This window comes from Dasypus novemcinctus, chromosome 29 (assembly GCF_030445035.2).
Source record: "Dasypus novemcinctus isolate mDasNov1 chromosome 29, mDasNov1.1.hap2, whole genome shotgun sequence".
NCBI lineage: Eukaryota > Metazoa > Chordata > Mammalia > Cingulata > Dasypodidae > Dasypus > Dasypus novemcinctus.
This window is the reverse complement of record NC_080701.1, coordinates 23,194,409-23,207,118: the sequence shown is the minus strand read 5'-3', so window position 1 is coordinate 23,207,118 and position 12,710 is coordinate 23,194,409. Positions and strand designations below refer to the sequence as shown.

The window sequence follows — 12,710 nt, the reverse complement described above, 5'->3', positions numbered from 1 at the left end:
CATAATCTGTAACAAATGTTCCACCACGGTGTGGTGTGTTGATAGAGGGGTGTTGTATGGGAGTTCCTCACATGTGCATGATTGTAAGTTTACAACTTCTTTGTCAAAAAATATATTTTAAAAATAATAATAAGATGGGTTGGAGAGAATGGTTATATCAGTGGGTGGATACCCACACAATAAACAAGAAAATATCAAACTGTCGTCCTGGGGAGTCCTGCTATGTTTTTAATTAGACAGACAAGAATCCCTCAAGAACATGGGCAGTGCCTAATAAACAGACCAATATGTCAAGCCGTCAGTACTATTACAAGTAACTATGAATTGTATTCTTCAAAAATGGAAACTCAGGGGTTACCATAGGTTCTGAGGGAAGAGGGGAGGAAAGAATAGAATAGATAGACTATAGGACATTTTTAGGGCATTAGAATTATTCACCATGATCATGCAATAATGGATACAAGCCACTTCAAATTCCGTCAAAACCTATAAATGTGTATGATCCAAAATATAAACCACAATGCAAACCATTGACCATGGTTAGTAGCAAAGCTTCAATATTGTACATCACTTTTATCAAATGTACCATCTGCATGTAAAATGCTATTAATAGGGGAGAGGAGGCATTAGGTAGGTGGGAATGCCCTATATTCTCCATGTGATTTTTCTGTATCCTAAAGCTTCCTTGAAGATAAAATGAAAAAAATAAGACACCAGGGGAATATATGTTAGAATATGTCACTGTACATACAAGAAAACAGACCTTACAGTGATGAAAGATACAATGTCTAAAACTTTTTTTATTTCAATTTTTTAAAATTTTTGTATTTTATTGTATATTTTTTAAATAATATCATATTCTTATTAATTTTATTTGGTTATTTTGTTGGCTCCATTTTTGGAGAAGTTTTGGATCACAGAAGGGTCACAACAGTGGGAGGGGAGGCTCTCTGGTGCAAGGTGTCAGTGGTGGGTGGATGCATGGAAGCAGTTCACCTGGGGCATACCTATAAGGCATATGAATGTGTTCAACTGTTCATGGGGAATTATCTCAATGGGTGAAGATCCACACAATAACTGAAAGAACATTGAATTCCCATCCTGGGGAGTCCTGCTAGAGTCCCCTGAGTGCAAGGAAAGTGCCTAGTGAAGGAAGAAAAACATTATGACCGACTCTTGATATATTGATGATTGTAGTTATGAACCTTTTCTTGCAAAATTGAAACTTAGCCTAGTATTATATACTGCCTAAGAGTTACCTCCTGAAAGCCTCCTTGTTGCTCAGATATGGCCTCTCTAAGCCGAATTCAGCATATAAATATACTACCTTCCCCCCAACATGGGACATGACTCCTAGGGATGAGCCTCCCTGGCACTAGTGCCAACTAGCAATGCTTCTAGTAAAAGACCTTGACTTAAAGGGGAAAATGGTAAATACAAATGAGTTTTTATGGTTAAGAGATTTCAAGGTGAGTTGGGAGGTCATCCCATAGGTTATGCTTATGCAAGTCTCAGCATGATCTAATTGACTGCCACAGTAAACAGTGCCTCCAAAAGTAAGGCTCCTGAGGGCTCTAGAGACATCCAGAAACTATAAGCAGGGCAGACAGCTCAGGAATTCAGCACTTTATCAGTGGGCCTGACTTTAGAATTTATGCTCCCCATTGTACCAGAGTTAGGCTCATGTATAGGTTCTCTAAACATGGTTCTTTTGCTCCTTTAATTTGAACAATTAATTAGCACTATACTTGATAAATTTATGTCCCAGAGACTTAAATCTTTGGCCTGTCCATGTGCCAGTAGAGTCCTGAATCTCCACAGAGTTACAAAACCTACTCTCTAGTTCATTGAACTCACCCAGGACAACTAACAAGGATGTGATGATGGACAATGCCCATCCCAAGGAACAGAGAGTGTCTGCAACCGCAAGCAAGATGGTTCCATCCATCTGCTCCATGGGTTCTAAGCTCCCTCTCAATTAGAAGAGTGGGCATCACCATCCCAAAATCCTCAAGATTGGGGAATGAACAATGGAATAAAGTAGACTTATTATCATTCTAATATAGACCTATTATCTTAGCAATGGAAGAACTCCTAACATTGATATAAAGGCAGTGGTCACCAGAGGTTCTAAGGGATGGGAAAGGGAAGAATAGGTGTAATATGGGGGCAATTTTAGGACATTAGAGTTGTCCTGCATGATATTGCAGTGATGGATACAGGCCGTTGTATATTTTGCCATAACCTACAAAATTGTATGGGACAGAATATAAGCTATAATGTAAACTGTAGTCCATGTTTACTAGCAATGCTTCAATGTCTTCATCAATTGTAACAAATGTCCCAGAAAGTGTGGAATGGGGAAGTAGAGGGACATATGGGAATTCCTTATTTTTTTTATATAACATTTATGTAATCTAAATTATTTATTAATCTAAATTAATAAAAGAATGAATTTACTTTAAAAATTTCCAACAAAGAAATATCCAGGATGGCTTCACAGGTGAATTCTACCAAGAATTTCAAGAGGAATTAATAACAATCCTGTTTAAACACTTCCAAAAAGTTGAAGAGGAGGGAAAATTATCCAACACACTTCATGAAGCCATTATCACCCTAAAACCAAAGCCAGATAAAGATACTGCAAGAAATCAAAATTGCAGACCAATCTCTCTAATGAATAGTGATGCAAAACTTATCAACAAATTCTTGTAAATCAAATCCAAAAGCATATTAAAAGAATTAGACACCATGATAAAGTGGGTTTTATCCATAGTATGTAAGGCTGGTTCATGACAAGAAAATCAATTAATGTAATTGTACTAGTCAGGGTTTTCTAGGGCAACAGAATCAATAGGAGATATCTATAAATAGTATGAGATTTTATAAAATTCTCTCACGTGACCACGGGTGTAGCAGTTTGATATTGTTTATGAATTCCAAAAGTAGATACTGGATTATGTTTGTGAACTGGTCTGTTCCTCTTGGCATATTAGATTGGATTGGATTCAGAGGTTTCACTTTTACTTGTTTAAATAATGATTAAGGCTTTGACTGGGCCATGTCAATAGGATGTTGAGTCTCTGCTCCCTTGATGGGCGGTAACTCACTGAGAAAATGACATGACAGAGGAGAAAGTTAGAGCTTTGATTCTGAAGTCTGGGAAGGAAGCACACAGAGAAGCAGATATGTGAGGAAAGAGAAAAGTCCGCATTAGACATGGCAGAGACCCTGGGAAGAGAGATGAGCCATTCGCATGACAGTTTACAGCTGGCCTTGTAGAGAGAGCAGAGCAGCTGAGCCCAGAGAGGAATGAGCACTAATAGAGAGACAAGACTTGCCCCAGCCTGCGGCTGAACTTGGAAAAGCTGGGATCATGGAGCGTTGGGAGAAGGAGGAAGACGAACTCTCACAGACATCACCTGCCATCTTGCATCAACACATGGCAACAGACATTGGGCGAGAAAGTACCTCTTATGGTACCTTGAATTCGACTCTTTAGGGCCTTGTGACAGTAAGCTTGTACTCCAAATAGATACCCTTTATTAAAAAAAAAACAATTTCTGGTATTTTTCATCATCACGCCTTTGGCCGACTAGTACAGTGGGGATGGATAAGTCCAGATTCTATAGGCAGGTTACAAACAAGGAGTTCTGATGAAAGTCCAAAGGAAGGTTCTTTATGAGTTCCTGGAAAAGGTTGGCTGTCCGAAGACAAGCTGGGAAATTCTCCCTAGATGCCAAAATCACTTCTCCTTTTAAGGCATTCAGTTGGTTGGATAAAACATCACTCATTGCTCTCTGCAATCTCCCTGATTGATTGTAGATATAATCAGCCATCTATGCAGAATACTCACTGATGACTAAAGTCCATAAATGTCTTTGTATTATAATTAGCCCAGTGCTTGATTGGCCAAACAACTGGACACAGTTACCTGGCTGAATTGACACATGAGTCTAACCATCAGAGTAATGTACCACATTAACTAATCAGAGGAACAAAACCACATATTCCCATTTGGACTGACACAGAAAAGGCATTTGACAAAATCCATCATCCTTTTTTGATTAAAAAAAAAACATTGCAAAAGTTAGGAATAGAAGGAAAATTCTTCACCGTGAAAAAGGGCATATCTAAAAACCTGACAGCCAAAATCGTACTCAACGGGAAAAGACTGAGAGCTTTACCTCTAAGATTGGGAACAAGACGAGGATACCCGCTGACACCACTATTGTTCAACTTTGTGCTAGAAGTTCTAGCCACAACAGTCAGAAAAGACATAGAAATAAAAGGCATCCAAATTGGAAAAGATAAAGTAAAACTTTCATAATTTGCAGTAGATATCATCCTATATTTAGAAAACTCTGAAAAATCTATGACAAAGCTACTAGAACTAAAAATGAGTTCAGCAAATTGGCAGGATACAAGATGAACGTGCAAAAATGAGTAGTGTTCCTATAACCTACTAACAGAACAATCTGAGGAAATCAAGAAAAAAAATCACATTATAGCACAAAAAGATTGAAATATCTAGGAATTAATTTAACCAGGAACGTAAAGGACCTGAATTCAAAAAACTACAAAACACTGCTAAAGGAAATCAAAGAAGATCTAAACAAATGAAAGGACATTCTGTGTTCATGGATAAGAAGACTAAATAGCATGAAGATGTCAATTCTACCCAAACTGATTTGTAGATTCAACAAATCAAATTCCAATGGACTACTTTACAGAAATAGAAAAATCAATTACCAAATTTATTTGGAAGGGAAAGAGGTGCCAAATAGTCAAAAACATTCTAAAATGAAGAGTGAAGTCAGAAGATTTATGCTCCTGACCTTGAAGGGTATTCCAAAACTATAGTGGTCAAAACAGCATGGTACTTGTATAAAGATAGACACACTGATCTATGGTATCAAATTGAGAGTTCATAAACAGACCCTCACCTTTATGGTCAGCTGATTTTTGACAGGCGTACCAAGTTCATTTTATTGGGACAGAATAAATGGTGCTGGGAGAATTGGATATCCATAACCAAAAGAACAAATGAGGATCCCTATCTCACTACTTATACAAGAATTGAATCAAAATGTTTCAGAGACCTAAACATAAAAGCAAGGACCATAAAACTCCTGGAAGATAATTTAGGGAAACATCTTCAAGATCTTGTAGTAGGTAGGGGTCTCTTAAAACTTATACACAAAGCACAGGCATCAAAAGGAAAAACAGATAAATAGGACCTCCTCAATATTCAAAGGACTTTGTCAAGAGGGTGAAAAGGCAGCTTAGTCAATGGGAGAAAATATCTGGAAATCACAATCCAACAAGGAGTTAATATCCATTATATAAAAAGAGATTCTACAATTCAACAATAAAAAAACAAATGACCCGATTTTAAAATGGGCAAAAGACATGAATAGACGTTTTTCCAAAGAAATACAAATGGCAAAAAAAAAAACACATGAACAAAATGTTCAACATGACTAGCTATTAAGGAAATGCAAATGAAATCTACAAGATGTCATTTCACCCCTTCTAGAATGACTACTATTTAAAAACTCAGAAAACTACAAGTGTTGGAGAGGATGCGGCAAGACAGGAACACTCTTGGTAGGAATGTAGAATGGTTCAGCTGCTGTGGAAGTCTGTTTATTGGCTCCTAAGGAAGTTAAATATAGATCTGCAAAAAATTGTGTGTTTGCTATTTGTCTGGAGCAGGTTTTATATATTAAGTAAATTAATTTATATTAACAAAATGTGATTATTTTGTTTTTTAAAAAGGAATATAGCATGTAATATTGCAATTAATAAAAGATTTTAGAGAACATTTCTTCAAAAAACACAATTATCTGCCAAAGTTGTCATTTGAGAGTGTTCTACAGTACTGGATAATGTATTAAGATAAGGACTATATGAAATAGCTATTTTTAAAATTTGATGTAAATATTAAATATTCTAAAACATTAGCATTGTTATATATTGATGTGCTGCTCTTATAACTCTTTTTTCCAGATTTCACAAGCCCTAATTGCTTAATAAACTATATAATATTACAGATATAGAGAAACCATGCAACAAGTAAATAAACACAAAATAATAGGATATAAAAATATACATAGATCTGCCATGTGAGCTGGCAATACCACTACTAAGTATATACCCAGAAAAACTGAGAGGAGGGAGATGGACAGACATCTGCACACCAGAGTTAATGTGGCATTATCCCCAATTGCCAAAAGATGGAAACTACCCAGGGGTACATTAACTAACAAAAAGATAAACAAATTGTGGTATATATGTAGATGGAATATTATTCACCAGTAAAAAAAAATGAAATCGTGATGCATATGACAACATGAATGAACATGGATAACTTATGCTGAGAAGCAAGCCAGATCCAAAAGCACAAATATTATATGATTTCACTATTATGAACTAATAAATCTCATGGAATTAACAGCTAGAATATGTCACCAGAAAAATAGATGGTTAGAGAATGGAAAGCTGAGGTATAATCTGTGCAGAACTGGTTAAAAGGTTGTTTGTATATGTTTGGAAAGGAATAGAAATGGTGAAAGAACATCATAGTGTGATTAATTAGCAGCACTAATATGTGGGTATGATAGTGGCTGAAATGGAAAGTCTAAGGTCGTGTATGTCACTATAAGGAAAGTTAAGAATGAAACATGGGACTCTATAGCATAGAAAATCCTCTTGGGAAAATTAGTATGGTTTAGTAGTGCCTATATAAGAATGTTTTTCTATGAAACATAACAAATGTACATTAATGTTACGAGATGTTAATGTTAGGGCAATATTTGGGCAAAAATACAACCAAAGGAAGCCATGCACAGTACTGTACAGTAATATATTAATAATATTCCATCAAACAATTAAAAACAACAGCTGGGGGGGTACTGGGCTCCTGGCCGGGGGGTCACTGTTGTGGGCCCTGGGAGAGCAGCGGCAATCCTCCAGGTGCAACGGCAAGAACCAGGAAGGAAGGAGGGCCCAACAGTGGGCCCTTGATACTAACGGCTACACTTTTGAGCCTATGCACCTGCAATAAGAACAAGGCCTAGAGTAGCATTGTGCCTGGGGGTTTCCTCCTGACAGCCTTCGTGTTACTCAAATGTGGCCACTCTCACAGCCAAACTCAGCGTGTGTAGATGTGATGCATTCCCCCCAGCGTGGGACACGACACCCGGGGATGAGCCTCCCTGGCACCGAGGGATCACTACCACATACCAGCTGAAGAAGCAACTAGAAAATGACCTTGAATTAAAGATTCAATGCGGAACAGCAGAATATACCTGTCTACATATAATAACATGACTTCGGGAAGCGGTTTGACCTAATGTAAGAGGGAAATGGAAAGGAGAAATGAGATTATAAGGCTGTGAGTCTCTAAAAAAGAGTCTGGAGGTTGTCAGAAGGAATACCCCTATGTACAACTGAACAGAGTCCAAGAGACAGATAAGGTAGATACAACCCCAGGTATTGGTTCTTTTGAGGGATAAAGAGACCCACGGGTTCTATGGTCATGGCAGAAGGGGTTCACTGCCATGACAGATGGCCCTTCTTTGGAGCTGGTGTTTCTGCGTGATGGAAATGGACTCAGAGGGGATCTCTTTTCACAAGACTTGCATGCTACTTTATTGGAATTGTAGTTGGTGCTGGGTTTAAGATATATGTAGGGGATTTGAATCTCTGGACTGATAATATGACACCCAGGCCCAGAGCCTCAACAGACTTCAGCTCCTACACTTTGACTTATTGGACTTACTCCACTCAGCTAACATGGAGTTGAAGAAGGTCAACCACCACAACATGGAGCCTAGAGTGTCTACAACTAGAAGCGGGAAGAGTGCATCCAGTACCCATGTGGAATCTAAGCCCTCACTTGACATAGGTGTGCAATGGACACAACCAATCCAATGTCCACAGAGAAAATGTGGAATGGGTGTGGGAACGGTAGCCATGGGGGCTGCTGGGTGTGGGGAACGGGAGGAAGAGATGAGATGTGGAGGCGTTTTCGGGACGTAGAGTTGTCCTGGATAGTGCTTCACGGACAATTACGGGACACTGTAGATCCCCCCAGGGCCCACTGGATGGAACGTGAGAGAGTCTGGGCTATGATGTGGACCATTGACTATGGGGTGCAGTGATGCTCAGAGATGAACTTACCAGGTGCAATGGATGTATCACGATGATGGGAGAGAGTGTTGCTGTGGGGGGAGTGGGGGGCAGGGGCGGTGGGGTTGAATGGGACCTCATATATTTTTTTAATGTAATTTAAAAATAATAATAATAAATAAATATTAAAAAAAATAATAATAATAATATTCCATCAATGGTAAAAAAAGGAAGCATGCTAAGGGAAAGAAAGTAGACAAAAAGTACCACATATTGTTTGACTCCATCTATACAAAATGTAAATATAAATAAATCATAGAGACAGTAATTGGTTAACAGTTATATATGGTATGGGACCGATAGAGAGATTGAGAGGTGACTACTAAATAGGGTGTTTGTTTGCTTAGTGGTTTTTTGCACGTTTTTTTGGAGTAATGAAAATGCTCTAATATTGACTGAAGTGATAAATGCAGAGCTCTGTGATTATACCAAATGCTCCTGACTATACAATTTAGATGGAATGTATGATTTATAAATGTTTCAATAAAATTGACTATAATGAAAAAAGTCATTGATCAAGAGATGTAACATAATAGTAAAGAATGGAAAAGAAAGTTAAGCGCAATTCTCAGAGCTGTTAACACATTCAAAAGATCATCTTGCAATGCTACTGTCCAGCATGACTTCTCATTAACAATGTTCCATAGATAAAATTAATTAAGTTAGAAGTGACCACTGCAGAAACTCTGTTACAAGATAACTGCAAGGAATTTTATAATCAATTCTGCAAACAAAGAACTGTTAAAGAAAGCAAATTTAACAGGGAAATTTAACTGAAGAAAAATGTATGTAATTTAGAGACATATTTCACTCCAGGTGGGTGACAAATACATATTTATATAATGTCCCATTTCAATATTTTTCTTTTATCTTTATGTGCCTATGCACAGGCAATTAGAAATCATTCAAATATAACTGGTATCTTGTATTTTTATTTGCTAAATCCAGGAGCTTGTATGTATGTCGCTGGGCATTGCTTACCTTTGCAGATCCAACTCCATATTATATGAAACTTATTAAAAGACAGTCACATCCCACATAACAGTAATTTTATGTTTCATAAAATATTAAAATGTTTTTATTGTTACAGTTGAAAGAATTACGCTGGACTGTGGTTAATAATATAAATACAGGAATGTTCTACTACAAGGTGTTAAGAATATGGTGATGTATGGGAAATATATAAAAAAAAATAATGGGAAAAGTGCATACACCTGGGGGGTATATTGGAACTATGTACTATTTGCATGGTTTTTCTTTCCTGTAAACCTGCAACTGCTCTAAATGAAAAAAATAATAATTAAAAAGAAAAAGAAGAAACATGCTGAATTTCCATATTACTAAACGCCTTTTTAAAAGAATGGTAGAGATTGGACAGGGGAACAAATGGAGAGGGAGGGTTGGTAATCTCAGGAAAATGGAAATTAAACAAAAAGTCAAATGGTGCCCCCTCTTTCTAATCAGAAAAAGATGGTAGAAATTCCCTTGGGAGAGAGCAGGGAGGGGAGTTCAAAAGTGCATGACAGGCATGTTGGTTAATAAAGGCCAGCTATCGTAAGAAAGAAATGGTAAAGGAAAGGATATGGGGGCAGGAGGTACCTTCAAAGAACTGGGGGTAGTGGAGAAGAGGGCAGCTGGCACAGCGAATCCTTAGCTGAACAAGGGAGGGGAGGTTTTTAACACCAGTAAAAGGGAAAAAATTAATTTGGAGATCCACAGTTATCACTAGTATTAGATTATCCTATATTAGAAGGAACCATACGAGAAGTGGATTTTCCTGGGCAATCATTAGAGAAGGAATATCCACTATTATCTAGGCTCACACTGTGCTAAGTACTAGATAAGTCTCTCTGAGAATCACCACCACTCGTATCCCTGCTGGCTCACAGAAAGCTGAGGTAAGCAGCTGGGGCAACCACCAGGGCCAGAGCTAGAGTGCCAAAAAATATCAGCAATCTAGAGAAATAATATTTTAATGCAATATTTTTAAAAATCAAAGTGAATGGCAAAAACTCCAGGATGAACAAGAATCCAAATTTTAAGTGAAGATAGGCTCTGACACTGTACTTACCTGCCTCACCTCACTTGCCTCATCCAAATCCTGGTCCTAGGTTGTCCTAGTTTTGTGTCACCTTCTTAAATTCTCCACTTAAAGCAAAGGCCTTCCTTGCCTAACCTTAGTTTTGACTCTAGGGAATCCTATCCTAAAATCCTTCATCCTCTACAGAAACACACATATGCATGCACGTACAGTCACACATATCCATACACAGCAAAATGCTCCTTGTTATGAGCCTGTTATGAGCCATCAGCCCTACCTCCGAGAATGGAGTTTTTGCCTCTATTCAGCAACTTTGAACCTGACCTTATTAGAGGCAACCTAACACAAACTAAGACATTTTTTTAAAATGCCGCTGCCCAATTACATTATTTTCTGGATCTCTGTCTGTGTCAAATGATGAAATCTTCTCCGGTAATGTGGTCTGCAGAAATATTCTCTGAGAATCTAAAATTGAAAAAAAAAAAAAAACGACAGTTATTTTAATACCTGTAGTTACCCATTCCTAAATCTAAGTCAGCACTTGTTTCCCTACATGTTTGTTGTTGCTGTTGTTTGTATAAACTCGAAATCCACTCTCACTGTCCACTATCTGGTCATGTCTGCCTGCAAATTTTTGAATCCTTATAAAAACTCTCAAGTTTTCTCTCCCTGCCCACCCATCCCCTACATACACACACACACCCCTAGTTCTGTAATTTGACAGCTCGACTGAAGCAGCACTGAGTAAAAACTTACAGTGTGGTACAGAGATGTGAAAATGAGAAAACCCGGGTGCATCAAGAAAGCGGGATCAGTTGCAAGGAAGAGATGGAACATACTGGACACAAGGGTGACCTGCAATTGCTCTGCGGAGGCTAGCAGTCATCCAACCCCAACTCGCTGATAAAATACCTTCTAGATCATATCGCAATTATTCCTGGAATCGCATAATTTTGTACGTGGAAAAGCCATATATTTCACTTTGTCCATCTTACAGGTTGAGAAATCATTGCAGAGAAGTGAAAAGATTTTCTGCCCGGAGACTGCCTCTCTGCCTTCCTGGCCTCTGATTCGGAAGCCGGGGAGAAGGGTGGGGAGAGCTCGGCCCGGGGAAGGACTGCACCCTTGGACCCTAGACCTGGCAGTACAGCCCCCAAACCCAACAAAGCACCCCCCCCCCCCCAGAAGCCTGGATTAGGGGGCTGCAAGGGAAGGAGGACAGGTGTCTGGGCTTACTGGGTCTTGCGTGCAGCCAGCCAAGTTGGGCGAGAAGAACCAGAAGGAACATGGCTCCGCTGTCCTGGAGCCCGGCCCGAGTACTGGCAGTTGGGGCGTTGGGCGGGAGCAGGTGCCCCGGGCGCGTCCCCGCTGCGCGCGGGCAGCAGGGAGGCGCGGCTACCGCGCGGGCAGCAGGGAGGCGCGGCTACCGCGCGGGCAGCAGGGAGGCGCGGCTACCGCGCGGGCAGCAGGGAGGCGCGGCTACCGCGCGGGCAGCAGGGAGGCGCGGCTACCGCGCGGGCAGCAGGGAGGCGCGGCTACCGCGCGGGCAGCAGGGAGGCGCGGCTACCGCGCGGGCAGCAGGGAGGCGCGGCTACCGCGCCGCCAGGAAAGAGCTCCTCCGCCAAGGGAAAAGCCCCGGCGTGCGCGGGGCCCTGTGGCCCGGAAGGAAGTAAGTGAGTTTAGAGCGGTCGGGCGCCCCTTGGCGGGCCCTGAGCGTGCCAGAGACGGCTCTCGACGCTGGCACACTCAACTGCTGGCTAAGGAAGGAGAGGCGGCGTAGTTTTCAGTTCTCACGTTAGGGACAGTGTTTGTATCTTTGACTTGAGCCATTTGCCATTTGAAGAAATTTCTAGTTCGAGGGTTGGAGAAGAACCGTAGATAAATGAAATCAACTTACTCAGAGCAAGCTGATAACTCACCTTCTCTTTGCCTACCATCCAAACGGTTGAGCTAGAACCAGGTAAAATGCATGTTTGCAGAAAATTCACTGACTTTGCTAGTACACGTTATTGGACGGCCAATGACTGCAGAACACCCCATCCAATCCCTGCTCAAATACAGACTCTTCCAAAAACCCTTCTTTAATATCCCAAGTTAATATTCCCATACTCTGTGTAATCCTGAAGCTGCTAATTTTACTTATTTGGCCGTTTTTATATTCTGCCTGTATTAGGTGCGTTCCTGGGTCCATAGGCACTCCTTTTGCAGGTCCTCGCCCACATTAAATTTTATGTTTTGAAAGACAGCCACATTCCACATTACATGTAATTTGTGTAAAAAAAAAATCTGAAAGCATCTTTAAAAATTTGCTTTGAAATTATTGTAAAACTAAGGGAAGGTATTGACAGAACATAACAATACCAAATACCTTTTAAAAGAAACTAGTGCTCAAAGTCACAATAGATGGAGAAAATAGTCAAAAGGATACACTTACTTAATGAACTAGTAATTTGGACTATCAGATTGAAAAACA

The 12,710-nt window shown here is 39.8% G+C and overlaps 1 protein-coding gene across 5 annotated transcripts in view; it reads right to left on the bottom strand.

Moving 5' to 3' along the window:
- The window catches only part of LOC101445758 (disintegrin and metalloproteinase domain-containing protein 5-like), a 136,069-nt gene extending 124,461 nt beyond the window's left edge, over nucleotides 1–11,608 (bottom strand). For all 5 annotated transcript variants that reach the window (XR_011647755.1, XM_023583684.3, XM_058290085.2 and 2 more), the window contains exons 1-2: nucleotides 11,474–11,608; nucleotides 10,623–10,702 (exon numbers count right to left, since the gene is read on the bottom strand). Coding sequence is in view for 2 of the 5 variants with exons in the window: in XM_023583684.3 (XP_023439452.2) it covers nucleotides 10,623–10,702; nucleotides 11,474–11,525 (132 nt within the window). In the remaining 3 variants the exon portion in view is untranslated. The remainder of the gene's footprint in view (nucleotides 1–10,622; nucleotides 10,703–11,473) is intronic.
- Nucleotides 11,609–12,710: the final 1,102 nt, after the last annotated feature.